The 19,378-nt window shown below is 41.9% G+C and overlaps 1 protein-coding gene across 4 annotated transcripts in view; it reads left to right on the forward strand.

Annotated features, from left to right (window-relative positions):
- Positions 1 to 19,378, forward strand: part of Kdm3 (Lysine demethylase 3) — a 286,147-nt gene that overhangs the window by 76,414 nt on the left and 190,355 nt on the right. For all 4 annotated transcript variants that reach the window (XM_077417084.1, XM_077417086.1, XM_077417087.1 and 1 more), the window contains exon 7: positions 7,793 to 7,892. In XM_077417084.1, coding sequence (XP_077273210.1) covers positions 7,793 to 7,892 — 100 coding nt within the window. The remainder of the gene's footprint in view (positions 1 to 7,792; positions 7,893 to 19,378) is intronic.

Raw genomic sequence — 19,378 nt, forward strand, 5'->3', positions numbered from 1 at the left:
ATCTGCCGCTCCGACAGCGTTGTACACACGCCACACTTACACACAGAAACACGCGCCCTATGTACGCGGAAACACGGAGACACGCTTATGTACCGTCAGGTATGCGCCGCGCCACGTACGTGTATGTATAGATTTATGCGCTCGCGTCCCGCGTTTACGCGTGTGTTTCGCGCGTGCACGTATACGCGCCGGCCGCGCGCATAGAGACCCGTCGTGCCGGCGCGACTTCGCGAACGGGAGGAGGGAGGAGAGGAACGCACATGCACACTATGCATGAATGCGTGCACACATACACACGCCGGACCGGGCTGGATTTATTCCCGGCGGAACTTCGCGACGCGTGGAGACGAGAGAGGAATGCGAGGGAGGAAGAGCGAAAAGAGCTCTGCGGCGAGATACGAGTATCCACGGACGCCGCCCGTCCGCGTGGACTGTCGAGAGGGTTGTCAAGGGCTCGTATACATTTTCGATCTCTATCAAGGAATGCGTATTATAAGCATTAGAAAAAAAGGAGACGTTGCTTTACTGACAGATTCGAAAATTCTTAAGAAAAAATCGGCCTTGAGAAATCAACCTTTGCAAAGATATAAGAAAAACTATAAAACCATAAAGATATTTGATATTTATTTTTTATTAGCTCTTGTTATTGATCTTTCTTGGTTACTGTCACTGTTATAAATTGCGCAGAGATATTGAGGTAATTGGCAGCAAGCGTTTGAAAGATATTTAAACTGAGCCTTCAATTTCTCGACGCGGATACTAATGTCGCTTTTAACGAGACACGCCAACGTCTCGCTCGTCCGTTCATCTTGCATGGCGGGCAGAAATTATGAATGGTCCTCGCTTGGAGCGCAAATCTTAGTTCATCGCGCGGGACGCGTCCGCGCGTATGCGCCTCGCCTTTCTCTCTGCCTTTTTTCGTATTACCGGCAATATACCACGAACGTTTTAATATTACAGGTGGAGTGCTAAATGATTCAGAAATCCGCGTTTATTTCGGGTCACCGCACGCGATTATCCCTCAAACGTGGAGCTTCGACGGATCTCTCGATCGTCAACGTGAGCTACGCGGATTCGAATAGCAACCCTCGCTCATATTTTATTAGCCGCTTTGCCCTCGTCGCAGCTTCTCTCGTCCTTCTCTGTGCTGGTCCTCAGCGGCGGCAGCATTTCCATCGAATAGCACCGGAAATTATTCACGAACGTGAAAATCGCATCAAGGGGCGAAGGACAGGGGCTTTATCAGGCAGGTTAAATTTACTAAAAAAGGATTCCTCAGTTTTCGATAATCTCGGAAATATAATATTAATCGTGGCTTCAATACGCGATCATTTTCCCAATATTGCGCACGTCAATGTTACTTGTGGAATAATATATTTTTTAATCACAAGTTATTTAAAGTTTTCTCACACACATTAAAATTTTCAGTCTTAAATTTTTTAACTATAATTCTTTTTATTTCCTTCGTAACAGAAATGTCAAGCCATTAGTTGTTATTCAATTACACGGAACACCTTAATTGAACTTTAATTTTTCATTGATAGAATAAAACACACATGTGATAGTTTTTTTTTTTTTTTTACGAAGTTATCAGTAAGGAAAGATTAACTCTTTTTTAATTTCGTCGAGGAACTTGTCATTAAGTCGTAAAACAATTTGTAGTCAAATTAGCTCTTTAGTCCATAGATAAGTTTTTCACGGATGTTAACGTACAATATCCACCGGCTGTCCACTCCTCCAAGCTTTTTAAAATTGATCACCTGAAATTTTAATAATCCCCCTTTACCGTCATAATCTTTGCATCCGCGCGACTCAGCGAGAGGTGATTAAAACTCCGCGTTAACGAGGTACATATACACATCACTGCGTATAACGGTCGATAATAAATTCTCGCGCTTTAGTAACGAGCACTCTGCGTTTTCTCGTAGAAGAAAAATGACGATGTCGACGTGAATTGTGCGTGCAGCCACGACGAGGCGAGGCGAGAAAGTGTGGTCCGCTGTCTGTCAATATTCCTCCGGATACTTGACTTGCATGCGAGTCGGGCGTGCGCATAGATAAAACGCGCGGCACGTCCACGACGGCGGCGGCTTTTGTCGCTTAATAAGGGTTGCAGTGCACAAACGACGGCGACGGCGACGGCGACGACGGCGGCGGGAGTTACGCGAATTTACTTGCGATCGTATAATGCGGCTTCGAGGACAGACACCGAGCCCTCTCTCCTGCATTCCCCGCGAGCTCTAAACTTCCTTCCCTCGGAGCTACGGCGCGGCGGCGAATAACGTCCGCGACATCCGATATATGAGCTTGTTTAATCCCTTTAGCACTGAAATGGTTTTTCGGCATTATCCGTAACTGGGGGCTGTGTATGAGTCAGCGAAAACTTTGTTATAGATACCTCGAAATTTAATAGCATTCGCGTGAGTCGTCGCGAGCGGTAAAGGGATTGAGAGATCAATTTTCGCTTTAGTCGAGGAAAATTTCGTCCGAGATCATCCGCTTCAAAAATTGCAACTGCGTGTCATTCTTCACACCTTTAACATCTAAATTTTATTTAAATAAGTAAAGTTTTCTTCTAATCTGTAATAAGAGTATGTGCAACTGCAATCTACATCAGATGTATTGTTTAGAATTGTCAAGAGCATTTGGTCGGTCTTAAAGAGCTTATCTTGTAAGAAATATTTTTCGAGGTATTAATTAAATTTAATTCAACTTGGCAAGCGTCACGTATACCTACGATTCGCGGCAATTTCCACGGACGAAAAATGGACGAAGTCGTACCGACTTAAAGGGGTCACCTGCACGTGTGGATCGGTTCGTAGGTAGAAAGGAACGACCGGTATTCCCCCGAACCGGTTGGTCGCGATAGGAAGGCAGTAAAAATCAGTGAACAAGCAAGCTGGCCTGGTCTTTCTGGTCGATTGGGTTTTATCGCGACGCCCAGTGCATTCGTCCGCTTGATGATGGGTGTATGTGTATATGTATATGCGTGTGGAGTGTAACGTGATACATGTAATGGGTTACACGCGTGCAGCGTCGAGATACGATTATGCTCGGGTATAGTAGGTGCGTGCACGCGTGTGCGTGCCATTGGCGTAACGTCGTCGTTTCCTGCCCGCCTCCCCGTGATACCTGCTGTAATGCTGGCCATAAAGGATAACGACGCATCCCGGTGATTCGTGGAACACGCGGCACGCTTCGTTATAACGACGGAAAATGAGAGCGCCGAAGAATGTGGATTAATAAGCTGGTAGAACGGTAGAACGGTATCGAAGAGCACGCGGGTGAATGGGATGGAACGAGGATGATTCGGATTAGAGAAAAAAAAACGTGCATCTCAAGAAGATTATAGAGAGTGTAAAAGAGAGCTAATGACTTCGTAGCGATCAAGAGAGTTTATAAATCCTACAAAGGGTAAAAAAATAAATTGATAAGTTTTCAAAGTAAAATGTGAAACGTTTATAAATTCTGTTCACCTGCCGCTAAGATTATCATTTTATCAATAAATTCTATCCGGAAATAATGATTATCCATATGCATAACATTGATTCATAACTACGTCTAATCACAACGTTCCAGTTTTCGTGCATAATTTTCTTAGTTGAAAAGGAATTTGCCTCCTGACTGGCTCGTTGTTGACATCGAAAGCGCCAAGATAATCCGGTTTTATTCATATCTTGCGATACTTGTTACATTAGTTAAGAGGAGACCTCGTTATCTATGTTTTTGCATATGTGTGTCTGTCTCCTGATCAATTTTAGGATGTTTATGTTCTAATTTATAGAGAAATGTAAAAGTCGAATATTTTACTGTTACTGTTATTAAATTAATTTTTCTACCATATTAAATTATAATAAAACGGGATATAGACTTTTCAGAAAAATTTCAAATATAATATCTGATGGGAGAAAAATATATGTAGGAGAGAGAGAGAGAGAGAGAGAGAGAGAGAGAGAGAGAGAGAGAGAGAGAGAGAGAGAGAGAGAGAGAGAAAATTGTTTGCTCATCGTAATATTCAATTTAAATTACTATTGTACCGTAAAGGTAGAGAGAGAGTTACAAATATTTACACTTATATTGCTCAGTTTTGCTTCCGGGCATCGATAAAAAATGAATTTGCTCATGAAAAATTTGAATTATTATGGCGGTTAATATTAAATAGTTCAATATAATGTGCACATATTTTTTTTTATTTTTTTTTTTTAATTTAATTGAATATGCAAAATAACATTATCGAAAATTGGTATTTTAAAAGTTTTGTAAAAAAAAAGAGAAAAACAAGAGAGAGACTGAGAGCGAATCTCGAGGACTCAGAACCGTAATAAATACGCCGCTGCTCGCATTCGCGTACACACACCACGCGGGGTTTCCGTGCAACCATTAATTAGATTAGCATGTGCCGGAAAAGGATGCTGTGTCCGCACGTAATGCGTCCACCTATATCCATCGACGAAGATGCTATTATCTTGACGTACGTTAATGACATTATGGAATATCATCCATCGTCGTCGCCTTCAACGTTGCACACAGTCGTTTCTTTCTCTCTCTTTTTTATTATTTATATCTCGTGTGCGAGACTCGCGAGTGTAAAAATAGAATTGACTGATGCGACGCGATCCAGTATACCGGATTATTTTTTATTACTTCGCGGATTATACGCTCTCTCTCGATACTTATATTGAATTTTTGCTTGAAAGTACGATTACACTTCGCTTGCCTTTACATCGCGCAAGAATAGTGTGATTAACGCAAACTGCAATGTCACAATTTCACAACTTTTTTTATTTCTTTTTTGTTACTTTTTTTATGTGTTTCATGAAATTATCTATAATCCTGCTTTTTAAACTATTTAGTTTTTTTTTGTCAAAGGAATTTTTAGAAAAATTTTGACAGAGATCGTTTGTTGCAATCTTCTAGTATTTAACATTACTATTTAAAATATATGTAGGTATATTTTGATAATTAAATTCTCTTTTTATTTAATTCTGAAATTGTACAATCCACTTCAATTTATATAAACAATTAAATTTTGCAATTTTTTTTATTTTATATATAATTACGTCGTTTTATCGCAAGTTTAGAGAGCTTTTTATTTTAAATTGCTTGCAATTCAAAGACAAGTGGCATTCTAGTCAAGGAAAGAGAAATATTTCGTATTCAAGAGACTTTCTCTATTCAGGCATGTGTGTGTATCATGTATGTACATGAGAGAATCGTACTTTAGAGCCTGCAGGCAGCACGTAAGAGCTCTTCTCTTCGCATATATATGATCGAGATGCTCTCGCGCGCGTACGCACGAGACACATAAGCGAGCATATAACGCTCGTGTGTATCTGCCGGAATGCAACGGCCTAGGTGAAATGCCTGGCTCTGTGCCAGAGACTTTAACCTCAATTTGCAATAAAACACACACGAGAGAAAGAGAGAGAGAGAGAGAGAGAGGAAGGAGGGAGGAGAGAGAAAGAGAATACGAGGGTGGATTCTTCCGCACGGACGCGCACGCGGCGCATCTCACAGATCCCTTTTCTCGTACAGAAATGCGAAAGGTGCAACCAACAAAGGACCTGCATGGTGAGATAGAATGAATTTTTCAGTCAACATTAATTCGAGAAATTTATCGTGATTCTGGTCATGACTTGGAGAATTTTCTACCGCTCAACCGTCGCACTCTCATTCGGTGACATAATCCTTCGGAGGATTAGATCTCTGAAAGCCGGAGATTGAACGATTAATACCTGCTGTTGGCGTTTCTCCCGCCAGCATAACATCATTGGCGATCTTATTATCGTAACGGTTGCGACTGATATTATAATTGAATTATATAGCTTTATAATATTGATTTTTAACGAAAGTTGAAACGTGCTAGATAATATTGATAACGTACGAAAAGATCAATGTATCGAGATAAAAAGTAGATAAAGACTTTCTTCCTGGAGTCACGCCACTATAAATGAAAAATGAGATTAGAAGTATGGAATTATTGTACGTTTGATTATATTGAATTGGTTAAAAGATCGATAGCTATATAACGAGAGAATATTAATCCTCTGAAGGCTATTTTCATATTTGCGTTCGTATCGCGTGTTACGGTCCGTGGAAGATGTGCAATCTTACGAGATGATCGCGTTTGGTATGCCAAGGAAGATTACAGTATGCCAAGCGGCGTTATATTCCGGCGAGAGGAAACTTAAGGTGTAAAAAATTTCAGTAATTTAGCGAAGCACTTTCAAGATCTAATTTTATTTTTGCGGAAGTCTAAGATTTTATTAAGAGATGCCTGGAATACCCCGACACCGGATTCCGGTAATTTAGTCTGCTATTTTCGTTCCCTTTCTTTTCGTCGCTTATGCCATGCGGTATCACGTTACGCTACATTATCTCGTGGTCTAACTAATGTACGTATAGGTCTTCTCTACTTACGATCTTATGAAATTCTAACGACGAGCTCGAAATGGACATTTACATTACTAAAATTTCGAAGAAGAGTTAATGAATTCCGAGCGATCGAGGATAAGGCACCTCCTCTCGAGCACGAAAACCTCGCTTGTTTATATAGACTTTATCTTTTCCGAATGTTCGTTTGTATTAACGCTCATCCTTGAGAGTCTCGCTATAAGGAACATTAGACTCCAGACTTGTCGGTGGAATTTGTCCGTTAAAATTTAGGTTGTCGTCTCCGCGTGTATACGTGACACATTCGCTCGCTCGCGTTTATCTCGAAGCGCGCTTGCGTCCGCGTCCGTTTATCACCGCGGCAATAAACGTAGCATTGCAGTTAAACAAAGATGGTAACTCGCCTTGTCCTGACCCGCCTCCCGCGCTGTTCCTCGCGTACCGGTGGCTTTACGAGCGGCGACGAAGAGCCCGGGACTGACTGTTACGATTATCTGACTGCGGATAGGACGAAAAACGACGACAACGACGACAATGAAAACGATGCGGGAAAGAGATAGAGACCCCCGGAGCCATCGAGACTCTATAAAGTCTTGTGGCTGGCTGCGCGATTTTACCCGTGGCGAAAGTTGCACCAACGTCACAGATGTGCTACCGATTACTCGAAAAGAACGTAGCGAATGACTCTTATCCACGCCGTACGTTCGAGATGTTCGAAATGATTATTTCTTGCGCTTCTACACCACATTAAAGTTGCAGCACGACGGTCTTAATTTCGACATTATATTCACATGCATTTTGAGTAAACGGTTATTTAGATTTGCGAGGGTTTTTTGAATATAAAGCAAGACAGTTGTGATTTCTTTTAATTGTGTTACATTATTTCTTGTTTGTTCGTGATTACTTTATTGTTACTTATTATTTTGACGAGTTTCGTTAAACATTGTAATCGCACGAAAATCGATTCTGCCGTAGTGTGCATAATTATAGTTGAGCCGCAATGTCTGTGGCGTGTCTGTAATCCGCGTGATCGGTCGAGCTGTAATAAATCGGTACAATCGTTTATTTTCCTCCACAGTCATCAGCTGACTTCGAAAGAAAGCGTGGAAATATTTTCGTTGCACGCGATGTATCAGCATTCGATGCTCAATATATGTCTGCGATTTGTCTTCGTTAAAAATCAGGATAACAGTCACGTTTATTTAACATCATTTTACTTTTATTCAAGATTTATTTTTTGTAAAACTATTATTAAAAGTACGAAACTATTTTCCTACATGGATTTGAGTGAGTAATGAAAAGCTACGTTTGCGCACATAGTTATATCTTATATGTTGATGTTTATGTTTTCTAATTATTTTCAAAAAATTAATTAACGTCTTCTTTATTTATTGTTTAGCCACGACCCGGAAGAAGGCCTCGAAGACGGCCGGGAAACGCGGCGCAATTACAGACAACCCCGCGGGTACAAAGCCTAATATCGCAGCAACTCGAAAAAGGTAAGTGATCTTCGAGGATCTTTAATTTTTCTGCCGAAACGCCGATACATGCGCAATTACGATCTCATTCACAATTTACGTCTTTTATTAATTACTATATCATATACGAAGGGGAATTCAGTCGTCAGTAAAGTCTGCAAAACACGAATTGCAAAATATGGAGCCACCATAATTGACTATTAGTTGCGAAAAAAGTCGCGTCAAAAAGTTGCATTTTGCCAAATATTAGCATGCAAGCATCTTTTGATATTATTAACGTTTGAGGGAACTGGTGTCAAAGAATTTTATACCTGCAAATACCACGGTATATCTAAAGTAATTAAATCTCTACGAACGATTTCAAAGTAAAGAAACTTTCAGAAACTCAAGTCTTTCGGCTTCGCCGGATTTTTCCGTAAATGATAGTCAATTCCGAAAGCGAGGGAACTTTCCTTGCCCCGAAACGACTGGAGACGATAATCGCGAGTGGCGTGCTATTTGAAATTGAGATTTAATGAGAACGCAAATGGAGAGAAACTCTCGTAGGAAGCACGGAAGAAGCTCGGTTGCCCGAAATTCATTAGTCGGGTTCGCGGAATGTCTGCCCGCTAATTTCTCTCTGGGGCAGAAGTGGTGCGGTATTCGCGCGCTGATGAATACTGTTTTAATCGTGTTCCGAAGGCAGTGAACTTTCGTAGCGGGGCCGGTTCGCGCAACCGTCGGAGTTTCTCCGACTTCATCGGAGGCGAGCTCGAAGCCCGAAGCGGGCGCCGTGCGCCGATAAATCTTTTCAAGTCGATGAACGCGATCGGCGGGTCGGCCGATACTCGGATCAGGCCGGCACAATCGCGGCCGACGGCCGTTAATCGTTATCGGATAGTAAAAGCTTATCCGGCGCTCGGTTTCCGATAGCCGTTGCCACGGTATTACTCGACGTGCCATTCTTGCCCGCGTTTGTCGGGAGGGATCGTTTCACCGATCGATCGTTCGAGCAATCTCGTCCTCGCGCGCGCGCGCCCGCGAGCAACAAAGACGAACGAAAGGGTTCTGATTTAACAACGCGATTCCCGGCGTCTCAGGTATCATAATAAAAGCGCGATAAAAGCGCTGTGATATCGCGCTCGCGTCGTGTCGTACATCGGCAAGCGCTCGTAAACATCGCGAGTTAGGGCGCAGGAAGTGCGGTGAAAACTGATTGTTGCTAAGGCAAATAATATACCATTGCTGTTTCTGATACGAAACCGAACGGGACGTGTCATATCTGAAACTGTCGTAGTTTTTTCATCTTCCATAAATATATTTAAAATGCTTCTAAATTAAACGGAGAACATGTGCTTTAATAATTAATGGAGAATCGATTTCTCCTTCATTAAAATGTTAGGATGTCAATAACTTTCGAGTCACCAGCGATTGAAAATCAAGAGTTAAAAGTTAAATTTCTGCAGTGCACAATTAAGCATTAAATTTCTTTTATTTGAGGTCACGGTTTAATGATAAGAAACAACTTAACTTTAAATATTAAAAGATTACAACTATAACTATTATTACCTGCAGAAATATAATGTCCAAAACCATCAAAACATTTCAAAAATACTTAATAAGTTGGTCTGAATAGATCACACGTTTCTCGCATCCAACAATACAGAGAAACCGTATTTGCATTATATATATTACTTGAGAAGAACATTAATTCCGGAATATGCGCGACATCGCGCAAAGTTGGCGAAGTGTCGCCCGGTGACATATACCCGTTACGTTACGAAATGGCATCGCCGATAAACCGCCAGTTATCGGGGCCAATAACTATAATTCTCCCCCTTCGTGTCTCGCGCGCTGACGCCAAGGCGGAAGAACCTACGTGGTCTCTACCGCATAGCTCTGTCGACCCAGTGTCCAGGTCTTCGGCGTGGTCGATGAAGCGAGGTCAAACGGGGTCGTCGTCGCCCTCGTCCTCGTCGTCTTCTTCGTCGTCGTAGATAGATGCACGCCGAATCGATCCGCGCGAAGGTCAGACGAGAGCCAGGCTCGGTGACTCCTCGTCTCCTCCATGCCTCTGAGCAATTCGGCCGCGTTCATTCATGGACTCGGGAGGCTGCCAGAAACCGGGGCGTTATTTCGAGTGCGAGAACCGGCCGGCCGAAAAAAGGGTGTAACACGATCGAGGGTGGTAGAGCGAGATGATAGGCGAGACGGGAGAGCGAGAAAAGGAACGAGAGAAACGTATCGGGAGAACGGGTTATAGGAGAGGACGCAAGGGGAGAAGGAGCATATAGTCATATGTAGCCGAGGGACGAGTGAAATAAATGGTTCGAGGAACCGGCAGAAACCGGTTCGCGGACAAAAGACACGTTGCCGGCATCGCCTGAACTGCCGTCGAGCAATTCGAAGGGAGAGAAGGGAGGGGGAGGAGAAGAAGAAGAAAAAGGAGCCGTATCGAGGCGCGAGAGGGTGAGAATGGAGAAAAGGCTGACTCAGGAAGAAGAAAAGGAACCTGGTGATTCCGATGGAAGAGGCCGGTAACCTCCCACCGGCTCTAAAGTCTGTGTTACGCGATCTAAAATTCGCGACGAAATGTTACGTGTCTTAGAATAGAGAAGATACACTTTCGTGATGATAACTTATGTTCAATTTTTCATGTATGTTTAATTCTTCACAGCAATATAAAACAAAATCTTATTTTAATACTTGTTTATTGAGCAGAATTAATAATAGAATTCGAATCGTGTAAAATGGGCGTAACACAGGCCGAGGGACGAGAATTGCACGGTCTTCGTCCGCGGTGAATTCGCTCTAATCCTCAAGAGGCCGTTTCTTAGCTCCATTTCTTCAGATCCCTCCGCGGGCTACCTCTCGTCTATTTATCTTCCTTTCTCTCGTTCTCTGGGTTACTCGAGCTCTCATTACGAGCGGTCATTTCGTTGTTGTGTTCTCCTTCCTGATTTGCACCGACCGAGAATTTTTTTTGTCCTAATTTCAATCGGCTACAGTTTTTTTTCACCTTTGACCGCGACATTGATTTCGAATATTTGCAGTATTTTTGTGTCGTACTTCCGTTGAGATCAGAGATATTTTATAATACTTTAACAATATTGAGGAATATTAATGTGATCAAAGAGAGGATAAGTAATGATACACTGTGTGTAGTTTTGTGGTAGTGTTTTTAATATTGAATAAACACTATTGTTAAATATATTGGAGAAATATATTTGCGTTATTGACATTTTTTTAGTTTCGGTATTTTGTCTCCGATACCATTTTGTCGACATTTAAAAAATATCAGCATTGCAGATTTACTAATTTCAATATACTCTCGGCACATTTTCACAATAATTACCTATCTATTAATACACTGATTGGTAACTTCAATACTGCAAAATAATATTAAATTTGAGCGATTATATTATACGATATGATGAATACTAATACGATGGTTACGTAATCGCGCGATGAACTAATCGTGATTATGACGCCAGTTGATTTAATCCACGACGTGGACGAATTAAATTCTAATTTAGAGAATCTACGTGAAATCGATTGCGTCAGAACGTTGCTATCGGATTTTCGGTTAGCGTCACGTTTTTAGTCCAAATTAAAGGATAACAGATTGTCGTCGATGAAGTTTGGATAGCACCAGGAAAATATCCAATTTGAGATGGCTCCTGAATAATTCAAAAGTTTCGTCTGTCTTTTTGCACGATCATCGCGGCGAGTTTTTCACAATTTTGAAACAACACGGCGGTTTCTGATTTTACGAAACGAAATAAAATTATCTCTTATCGTCTCTCGGTGAATATTCCTGGAATTTCTGATCTTTTCCTGGTTATCTCTTTATAGTCGGAGTTTAAGAAAATCAACGTCAAATTCTTCAAATAACTTCGGGTCGAGCTTGTTAGCAAGTTCTCGATTATTTAATAAAAGTCATGATTCAGCAAAGGTTTAAATACTGATATAGCTGATACGATGAATGCTGAGCTCATCTATTTTTACCAGTTGGTACTTATTATTGCGATTGACTCACTATACATTATTTGGATTATTTATCGATTTTATTTTTATTTGTTTATTTAATTATGGAATTTCCGTAAAAGTCTTACACTTAATGCTATCTATCAATCAGCTATAATTACAAATTTACGTCAACTGCAACATCGATTAATCTGACTTTTAAACCTGATATTTTTAATTATTTTATGCATCTTATCGTTTGCACAGAAGAGTATATATAAATTCTCAGCATATCTACTTTTTACTTTTGCATAATGATTTTTACTCGAGTCATATCTACCTTTTTATGAGCATTACTGAAACAATCTATTTTTTTGCGTTTACGTAATAGCCAATAACATTAATCATATATTTTTAATTATTTTATCGCATACAAATTACGCATACTGTACAGAAAACAAAATCAAAATCTTGAAAGAGTTAGGAAACATCGATTTATGCGATCGTTCGAGGAACGCTCCCACACCGAAATTATCCCGCGAAATGAAAAGATTCAAAGCCGATCTTTCTTTTCGCGAGTACGAAACCAGAGGGTACCGCGCGGTAGACCTCGTGGCAATAAAATAGCAAGACCCCGCAGTTCTTTGAAGTGGCACTCTCGCGGTCGTCGGTATAATTTCTTGCATCCTGGGCCCTCGTCAACATCCCGCTGCTCGTTCGGGTTCTTTTTTTTTTTATTTTCACGAGGGTTATATACGTCGCAAAAATAAACGACTGGCGTAAGCGCGTGTCGGATGACACATTGCTGAAAATACAACCCCGAGCGGCTGCACCGCACCAAGAGCGCTGATGTCTCACGGTAATTACGCCTGGAAAAATAAAAAGGGCGATGCAAAAGAGAAGACGTCGGCGCCGGCGGGGGGCTGTCGATGTACGGCTCTTTATAGCTACGCCTATATTTGGACGATTGCATATGTCAGGAGCTACATAATTTTGAACTATGTCCCCCCAATGAACATTCTCGGTTACCTGCAAAAAGTTCTTTGTTATAATTTTTATAAATTTATTTATAATCTGCTTTACAATGTCAGTTAGCACATTTTTCATATAAAGACAGTTCAACAACTAAATTAAAGGAACGATACGTAATAGGCTGATAATCAGACTGCTACGTTTATAAATCAAGGCTTGTTAAGGATAATTTATACATTTATGCCAATTTTCTGTGGTCACGGAAGTATTGGTCTTGCGAGCAATTTGCAAACGATGAGTCTCACCGCGTATTTATTCGTCCGAATGAGTTTTCCGAACAGAGATGATAATAATAACGCGACATTCCTGCCATTTTATATGTGCAATTACATTTTAATTATCTCTTGTATCGAACGTTGTTGTAATAAACTTGTAATATCGAAATTACTGGGTCGTTAAATGTTGCACGGAACATTGTTAACTCACCAGTTCAACAATGCAGCATCCGAGAAGCGAATATGAATAATTCATTAGCACGGGCGGAGGGAGAGGAGAGAATAACAGGGGGAGGAATGGATTGTTATCGTTCCCGAGGTAAGGCAGAGCAGTGAAAGCGTTACGTCGCGCGGCATTTACATGGAAATTCCGTACGCATTTGGCGAAACGTGCTTTTCGCCTCATCTCGTCTCGTTCTCGTTTCGAGAGAGACGCGGCTTCACAGCTACGTATATGTACATATATAAAGTCCGACCCTTCGAACCAATTACGCGAGACCTCGTTGGCTTCGCTTCTCGGGAAATTACACCCTCGTACCTTACGCGGGGTTCTTCTTCATTCCCGTCTTTCTACCCCTTTGCTATTCTCACTCCCTGCAGCCCTTTTCACTCTCGATATTTGTTCTGTCTCGATCGATCAACTCACAGTTTGATACCTCATTTCGACTCGCGTTACACCGTTACGCGAGATCGTTCTGACACCTCGAGGGGTGGCTATAGGAAAGGGGTTCAATAAATTTATATAGGAACGTTGCAGCGGGGCGAACAATATGGGCTTAAATATTCAAGCATCGACGTATAGCGCGATAATTTAACGCGAGAACCATTGTGTCTCACCGTGCCTTTTTAAAGAGCGTTGTTTATCCCGAGGCAGTTTCACGAGGAATATAGCGACTCCGGTGAAATTCCAAACGCAATTACGTCTCGCGTATATATTCAATCGGGACGGTAAATTAAATTTCCCCGACGCTGAAATAAAATGTTGATGAAAAGCTTTTTGGCCTCTCGATTACATTTTTAAGAGACGCTCGTGGCCATATAGGTGGATAATTTTATCAGATTATATGATTGATGTATCATTCGAACGAGAAATTGATGAACAAGATGGAAATATATACACGCTTGTATATTTCAGCACCGGAATTACTTTCGGGATTAGGCGATATATCGTTGAATTCGCGGAATCGCGTCACGTACGATGGCATAGTAAGCAATCAATTCCACGTTCCTGCGAGAATAATTCATCACCGCGCTGTGTCTGTCGTCGATTCCTCTGGGTCGGTGTAATCGAAATTGTTTGCCAATGCACGTATCACTTCCCACACCCTCCTGTTCTCTCCCTCTCATTCTCTCACACATTCTCTCGTTCTCTCATACCTTCGTCGACTCGGATTCACGCACAAACGCACCGCAAACGCGAGTTTCTATACTAATTATACGTGGATGCGCATAATGCTCGATGCACCTGATACCGATAATAATGCCGACGCGTCTGCTGTTTCCAAGTTCTCGATGTACACGTCGACAGATGGATACTCTTCCATAAGTCTTGCTACGAACTTCCGGCGGACGGAACGGATGGAGGTACGATTGAAACGAGAGAGATGGAAACGGCTGATTAAGCCTTCGTCAATCGTAACGCTTTGTTCCTGGGACAAACGTGCGAATAGAACCCGCATCGTTTGTCGCGAATTCATTCTCACCGCGCGATCCACCGGCTCCAAAAATGTTTTTCTCTTTTGGAAACATGAAAGCGAGACCGCGCGATAATTGTCAGCGGAGAGTATGGATTGAAAAGGGATCAATTTCGCTCTGCAACGAGAGAACGGTCGTGATAACGCAATGGTTCCCGCGGTGCGTTGCCACGAAAGTGCCGTTTCGCCGGACGTGCCGAGCGAATTTGCGCACACGCTCGAGCGAGAGGATCGACCGTAGGTGTGTCTCGCACGTGCGAGAGTGCGGGCGTGTACCACGAACGAACGGCAAATTAAAGCATTGTCGGGTAGCACGTGGGCGGTCTATCGCGCTATATATACGTAATGTATGCAACTCAACATTATGCGCGTTGCGCCGAATGCATATACACGCCGATACGGCGAGTTATCCGGTTCGCATGACGATGTCCGTTAGTAGCCGACGCAAATGTAACTCGAGGATGGGTGCGTTCGGGAAGACGCTATTAGTGCTATTTGCTTATTTTATCCTTGTTTTACACCTGATGAGCGATAAAGATAGAATGATGCAATAGCGCTAATATAGCGCGCTTCCCGAACGCAACCGATATGTGGCTGGCGAAAGAATAACGTCATGTTCGACCGGAATGTGAATTAACGAATCCTGCATCGTGTTAATAGGCATGAGGAGCGGAAGTATTAAGTGGTTAAAACTAACGTACAGAGTGACAAGTCATACGCGAAGTGTCGTGTTAATTATAAAAATTAGTAATAAATAGAAAGCATCGGATTGTTTAATGGAAACTTACTGCTTGTTCGTCATTGTATATATATATCTTTATTAATCTGTTATCATATTTATATTTATCGGATATTTAAAATACACTTAGCGGCCATGCGATATCTTATAAAATGTTCAACGGAATGTATCATCATATGCTAGAGCTGGTGCTCTCATTCTAATGAAATTGGCCGAATTCAACTGTGTATGCGGAGGCACATTACTCCCCATCCAATCTCGATAAATATGATTAATATACCATTGTATGCCTTATCTGCACGACTCCATTTCCGCGTGGAATATCCGTCGTAAAATGCAGCGTTGTATTCTCGCGCTCTTCCGCGTGGTTTCGTACATAACGGGAGTGACACGTTAATTCTGTATTCGGTCGGTGAATAAGAGTTTTAACGGTTTACGAGCACAATAAAAAAGGGGGCTGTATGATGCAGTTTCTGTCGAGCCGCGCCGGATAAGGATTATCGGAAAATTCCCCGCGGAGTTATATGTCATTACGCGAGCGTTGATATTTTGCATGAGAAGCAGCCGGCGAGAAAGAAGAATAAAAGCTTTTTAGGAGGGAGGCGCCGCGCGGAAACGCCTTCTTAAAGAGTCGCTTCGAAACGACAAGCGCGCGAACACGCGTGCGGTGCGAATCGCACGCGTGTATACACGCGCGTATGTACGGTGGAGACGATAACGTTCCGTTTATCGTTCGTGCGCAGGCAGTAAAGCGAAACGTCCGCTCGTAAAAATGCGAGTATCGACGTTATTCTTTCCCGGCTTTCGGAGAGTCGGGGGATTCGACTCGTAATATCGAGCATCATGTAACACCGAGCCCGTACGGTTTCGTTCAAATCCCGCACCGCCGTTCCCATCGCGTGCATCGCATTCGATAAAAGCGTTCAATAAAAGCGAGAGAGCGCGCGCGAGTCGACACTCTTCTGCGACGACACGTTTAATACACCCCTACGGCAGGATCGTAACTCATAACTGATTCGCTCGCAAATTATAGTTACAGACGCAATTTGTAGCTATAATTTGTAATCCGATGGTAACTGAATTACGAAAGTAATTTCCGCTTCCGCGACGGTTAATTCCAGGTGATACGACGCGCGAGTGAGGATCGTAATGATATCTCTCGATCGCGACATCGATATTTTCCGTTGTTGCTCTCATTATAATTCAGCATCCATGCTTTCCGTCTACATTCACATTGTGTTTAAAATATTATTTGTACTGAACTCTGAAATTCTCTCGTTAATTTTTTTTCTTTCCTTGTGTGAACTATCACAGCATATCTGTTGCTTCACGATCATAATTATATTATTATCTGATCGATAATACGGTGTACATTGCCAGTCTCTATTCATTCGTAAAACTCTGCTTTCATAGCGTTCGCTCGAAGTCGAGCGTAGGAGACGCGTGATTTCGCGATCGGTATATCGGGATCGCGTTGGCATACGCGTATATGCGCTCTTATTGCGCAATCTACGAGCGGAAGAAAAGTGCGGGATCGATGCGAGAGCGGACACAATGACCGCGAGTGCAGCGTGCGAGCTCGCCCACGCGCGACGAGGTGCGACTTTTGAATGAATCGTCGCGTCGTGATGACTCATCGATCGCCGCGACGGGACCCGCGGCCGATAAATCGCGTTTCGAAATTAATTGCCGGTTCGTTCGAGCGCGAGGGGGGGGGAGTACGTTTTCGACACGGCGCGGTCACGTTGTTATATTGAAATTCAGCGGCGCGTGTGTCGGCTTTTATTGGGTCCTGCATTCCGAGCGCAATAAACCTTAATAGCTCGAAATCCACGCCCCGCTTTTATACATACGAATCGACGCGAATCCCGTTTGTGTGTACGATCGGAGTATACCACGGGTGGCTATATTTGTAACAACGATCAGGGTTATTTTCCATCCAGTTCGAAATCTCGATGTTGCTTATTCCCTTATTGTTAGATAAAGTCCAAATCTTCAATTGGAGCAAAAACTTAAAAAGTTGGACAAGTTATTTTTATATTTTACGGAGCGAGATTAATAATCTTGGCAATTAGAAATTGTGTAATTTTAATAAATCAAAAAATTGAGATATTTTTTGCGATTTTTCCTTATTTTATTTTTTATCTGTTTTAATCACAAATTTATTTTGCTCAAAAAAAAATTGTAAAAATAATACTAATAATTAATATAATTTCTCTATAAATATCTTCTTACAAAACAAAAGAAAATTCAACCTTTCAAATAAGCGCTATTTAATTGTTTTATAATCTGTCTATCTTAATTTGAAATGCAAAAAGCACAGCATACATTTGTTTTAAGTAACGGATCATATATTGCAAAAATATATGCATCGAATAGATTATCCGAGTCGAATAATATAATTGACAAATCGAAGAGTAGGTATAAAGTGCAATTACGAGTTTATGCGCGTGAACTCCAGCACGCGATATTTGTTCAATTTTAATCGCCTGCAAAATGCAAAAAAAATGCATTTCTGCACAAATTTCGTGGATGCTTCATCATCAATATGAAATTTAATGTCGACCTCGCGGATCAAAGCGAGTCGTAATGTCAGCTCATTATCCTTACATTTATGTTACATTTGTATCAAATTGCGCGAGCGAAACGTCGAGCGGTGCGTCGCAGTGAACCGGTTTTAATATCGACCATAATCAACGTCGCCCCCATTGTCGCTCGCTTTAATTGAAATCGTAAATGGTAATTAAATTTTTCCGGCGGCGGTGGCCGCGGCGGATCGTTGAAATCCGGGAGGCAAAATACCGAGCGTGGTTTTACCAAGCCCGCCATTAAATTCGCGAGAATTTTGTGCATAAATTGCGCGCTCTATTGATCTCTGCAGCCGCTGTGCGTGCATGCGCGCATAGGAATGTTTTCACGTTTAATTTCAAATCCTCTCGAATCGTCACCTACGTTTCGCCGACACAATATCGGCGAGATGAATTCGTCGATCGATCGGGTACTTGTATTCTTTTTTTTTCCTGTGTTTCGGGCGCGATACATGTATATATGATTATTCTGAGAGAGTGAGGATTTTGTTAACCATGTATAACGGAGAGCCGTTACGCACACGCATACTGCGCGGGTGTGGGAATCGTACGGGCGAATAACGCGCTCGTTAAAATGATTTTGGTCCGTCTCGTAATTGTATTATTTGCGATCCGTGTGAGTCCGATACACGTCGATACCTCCGATGATCGTTTGTATTGTGTGCAAGACAAAATCGAATCGAATCGTTCGGTTCCGGCGCTTTTTTTTCGGAAAAGCTCTCCGGGGAATCTCGTATTTAACATTTAACTTCCAACAACGGTCGCTCCACTTTAACGAAATACAATCCATTTGTATGCCAAATATACAACAATCGTTAACTTTTATGCGCGCCACCGAGATGTAACGAAGTGACGTTTTACCATTCGTGCAGAGAGATTGTTCACGGGCGTGAATATATCGAATTTTTCACGATCTGACGATTAAATCACTGCAGCGCGCAAAAATAATTGCGCGAATGCGGTGGCGCTTACGATAATATCGTTAACCATGTTTTCGATAATACAATTTCGATTGTTACGACGCTGGCTATGTAGCAAGCTTTTATCCTCAAGATGCACTTCTCGCTTTTACGCGTTTGACGATAACGGCATTCGTTTTCTGCGTGCGATTGCTTCTCTCGTAATATCGATGCTGTCGGAATTGTAATTTTCTCGATGATAGAATTCTATCAATTACGATTTTGTTAAATTATAACGTGAGAAATTAGAAACGAAAATTCTAACGAATTAAAAGTGCCAATAAAATATAATGGAATTTAAATAAATTGAAAATATATTGAAATTTTTTTTCGAG

The sequence above is a fragment of the Temnothorax americanus genome, unplaced genomic scaffold (genome assembly GCF_048541705.1).
Source record: "Temnothorax americanus isolate GAGA-0224 unplaced genomic scaffold, ASM4854170v1 Scaffold47, whole genome shotgun sequence".
Classification (NCBI taxonomy): Eukaryota; Metazoa; Arthropoda; class Insecta; order Hymenoptera; family Formicidae; genus Temnothorax; species Temnothorax americanus.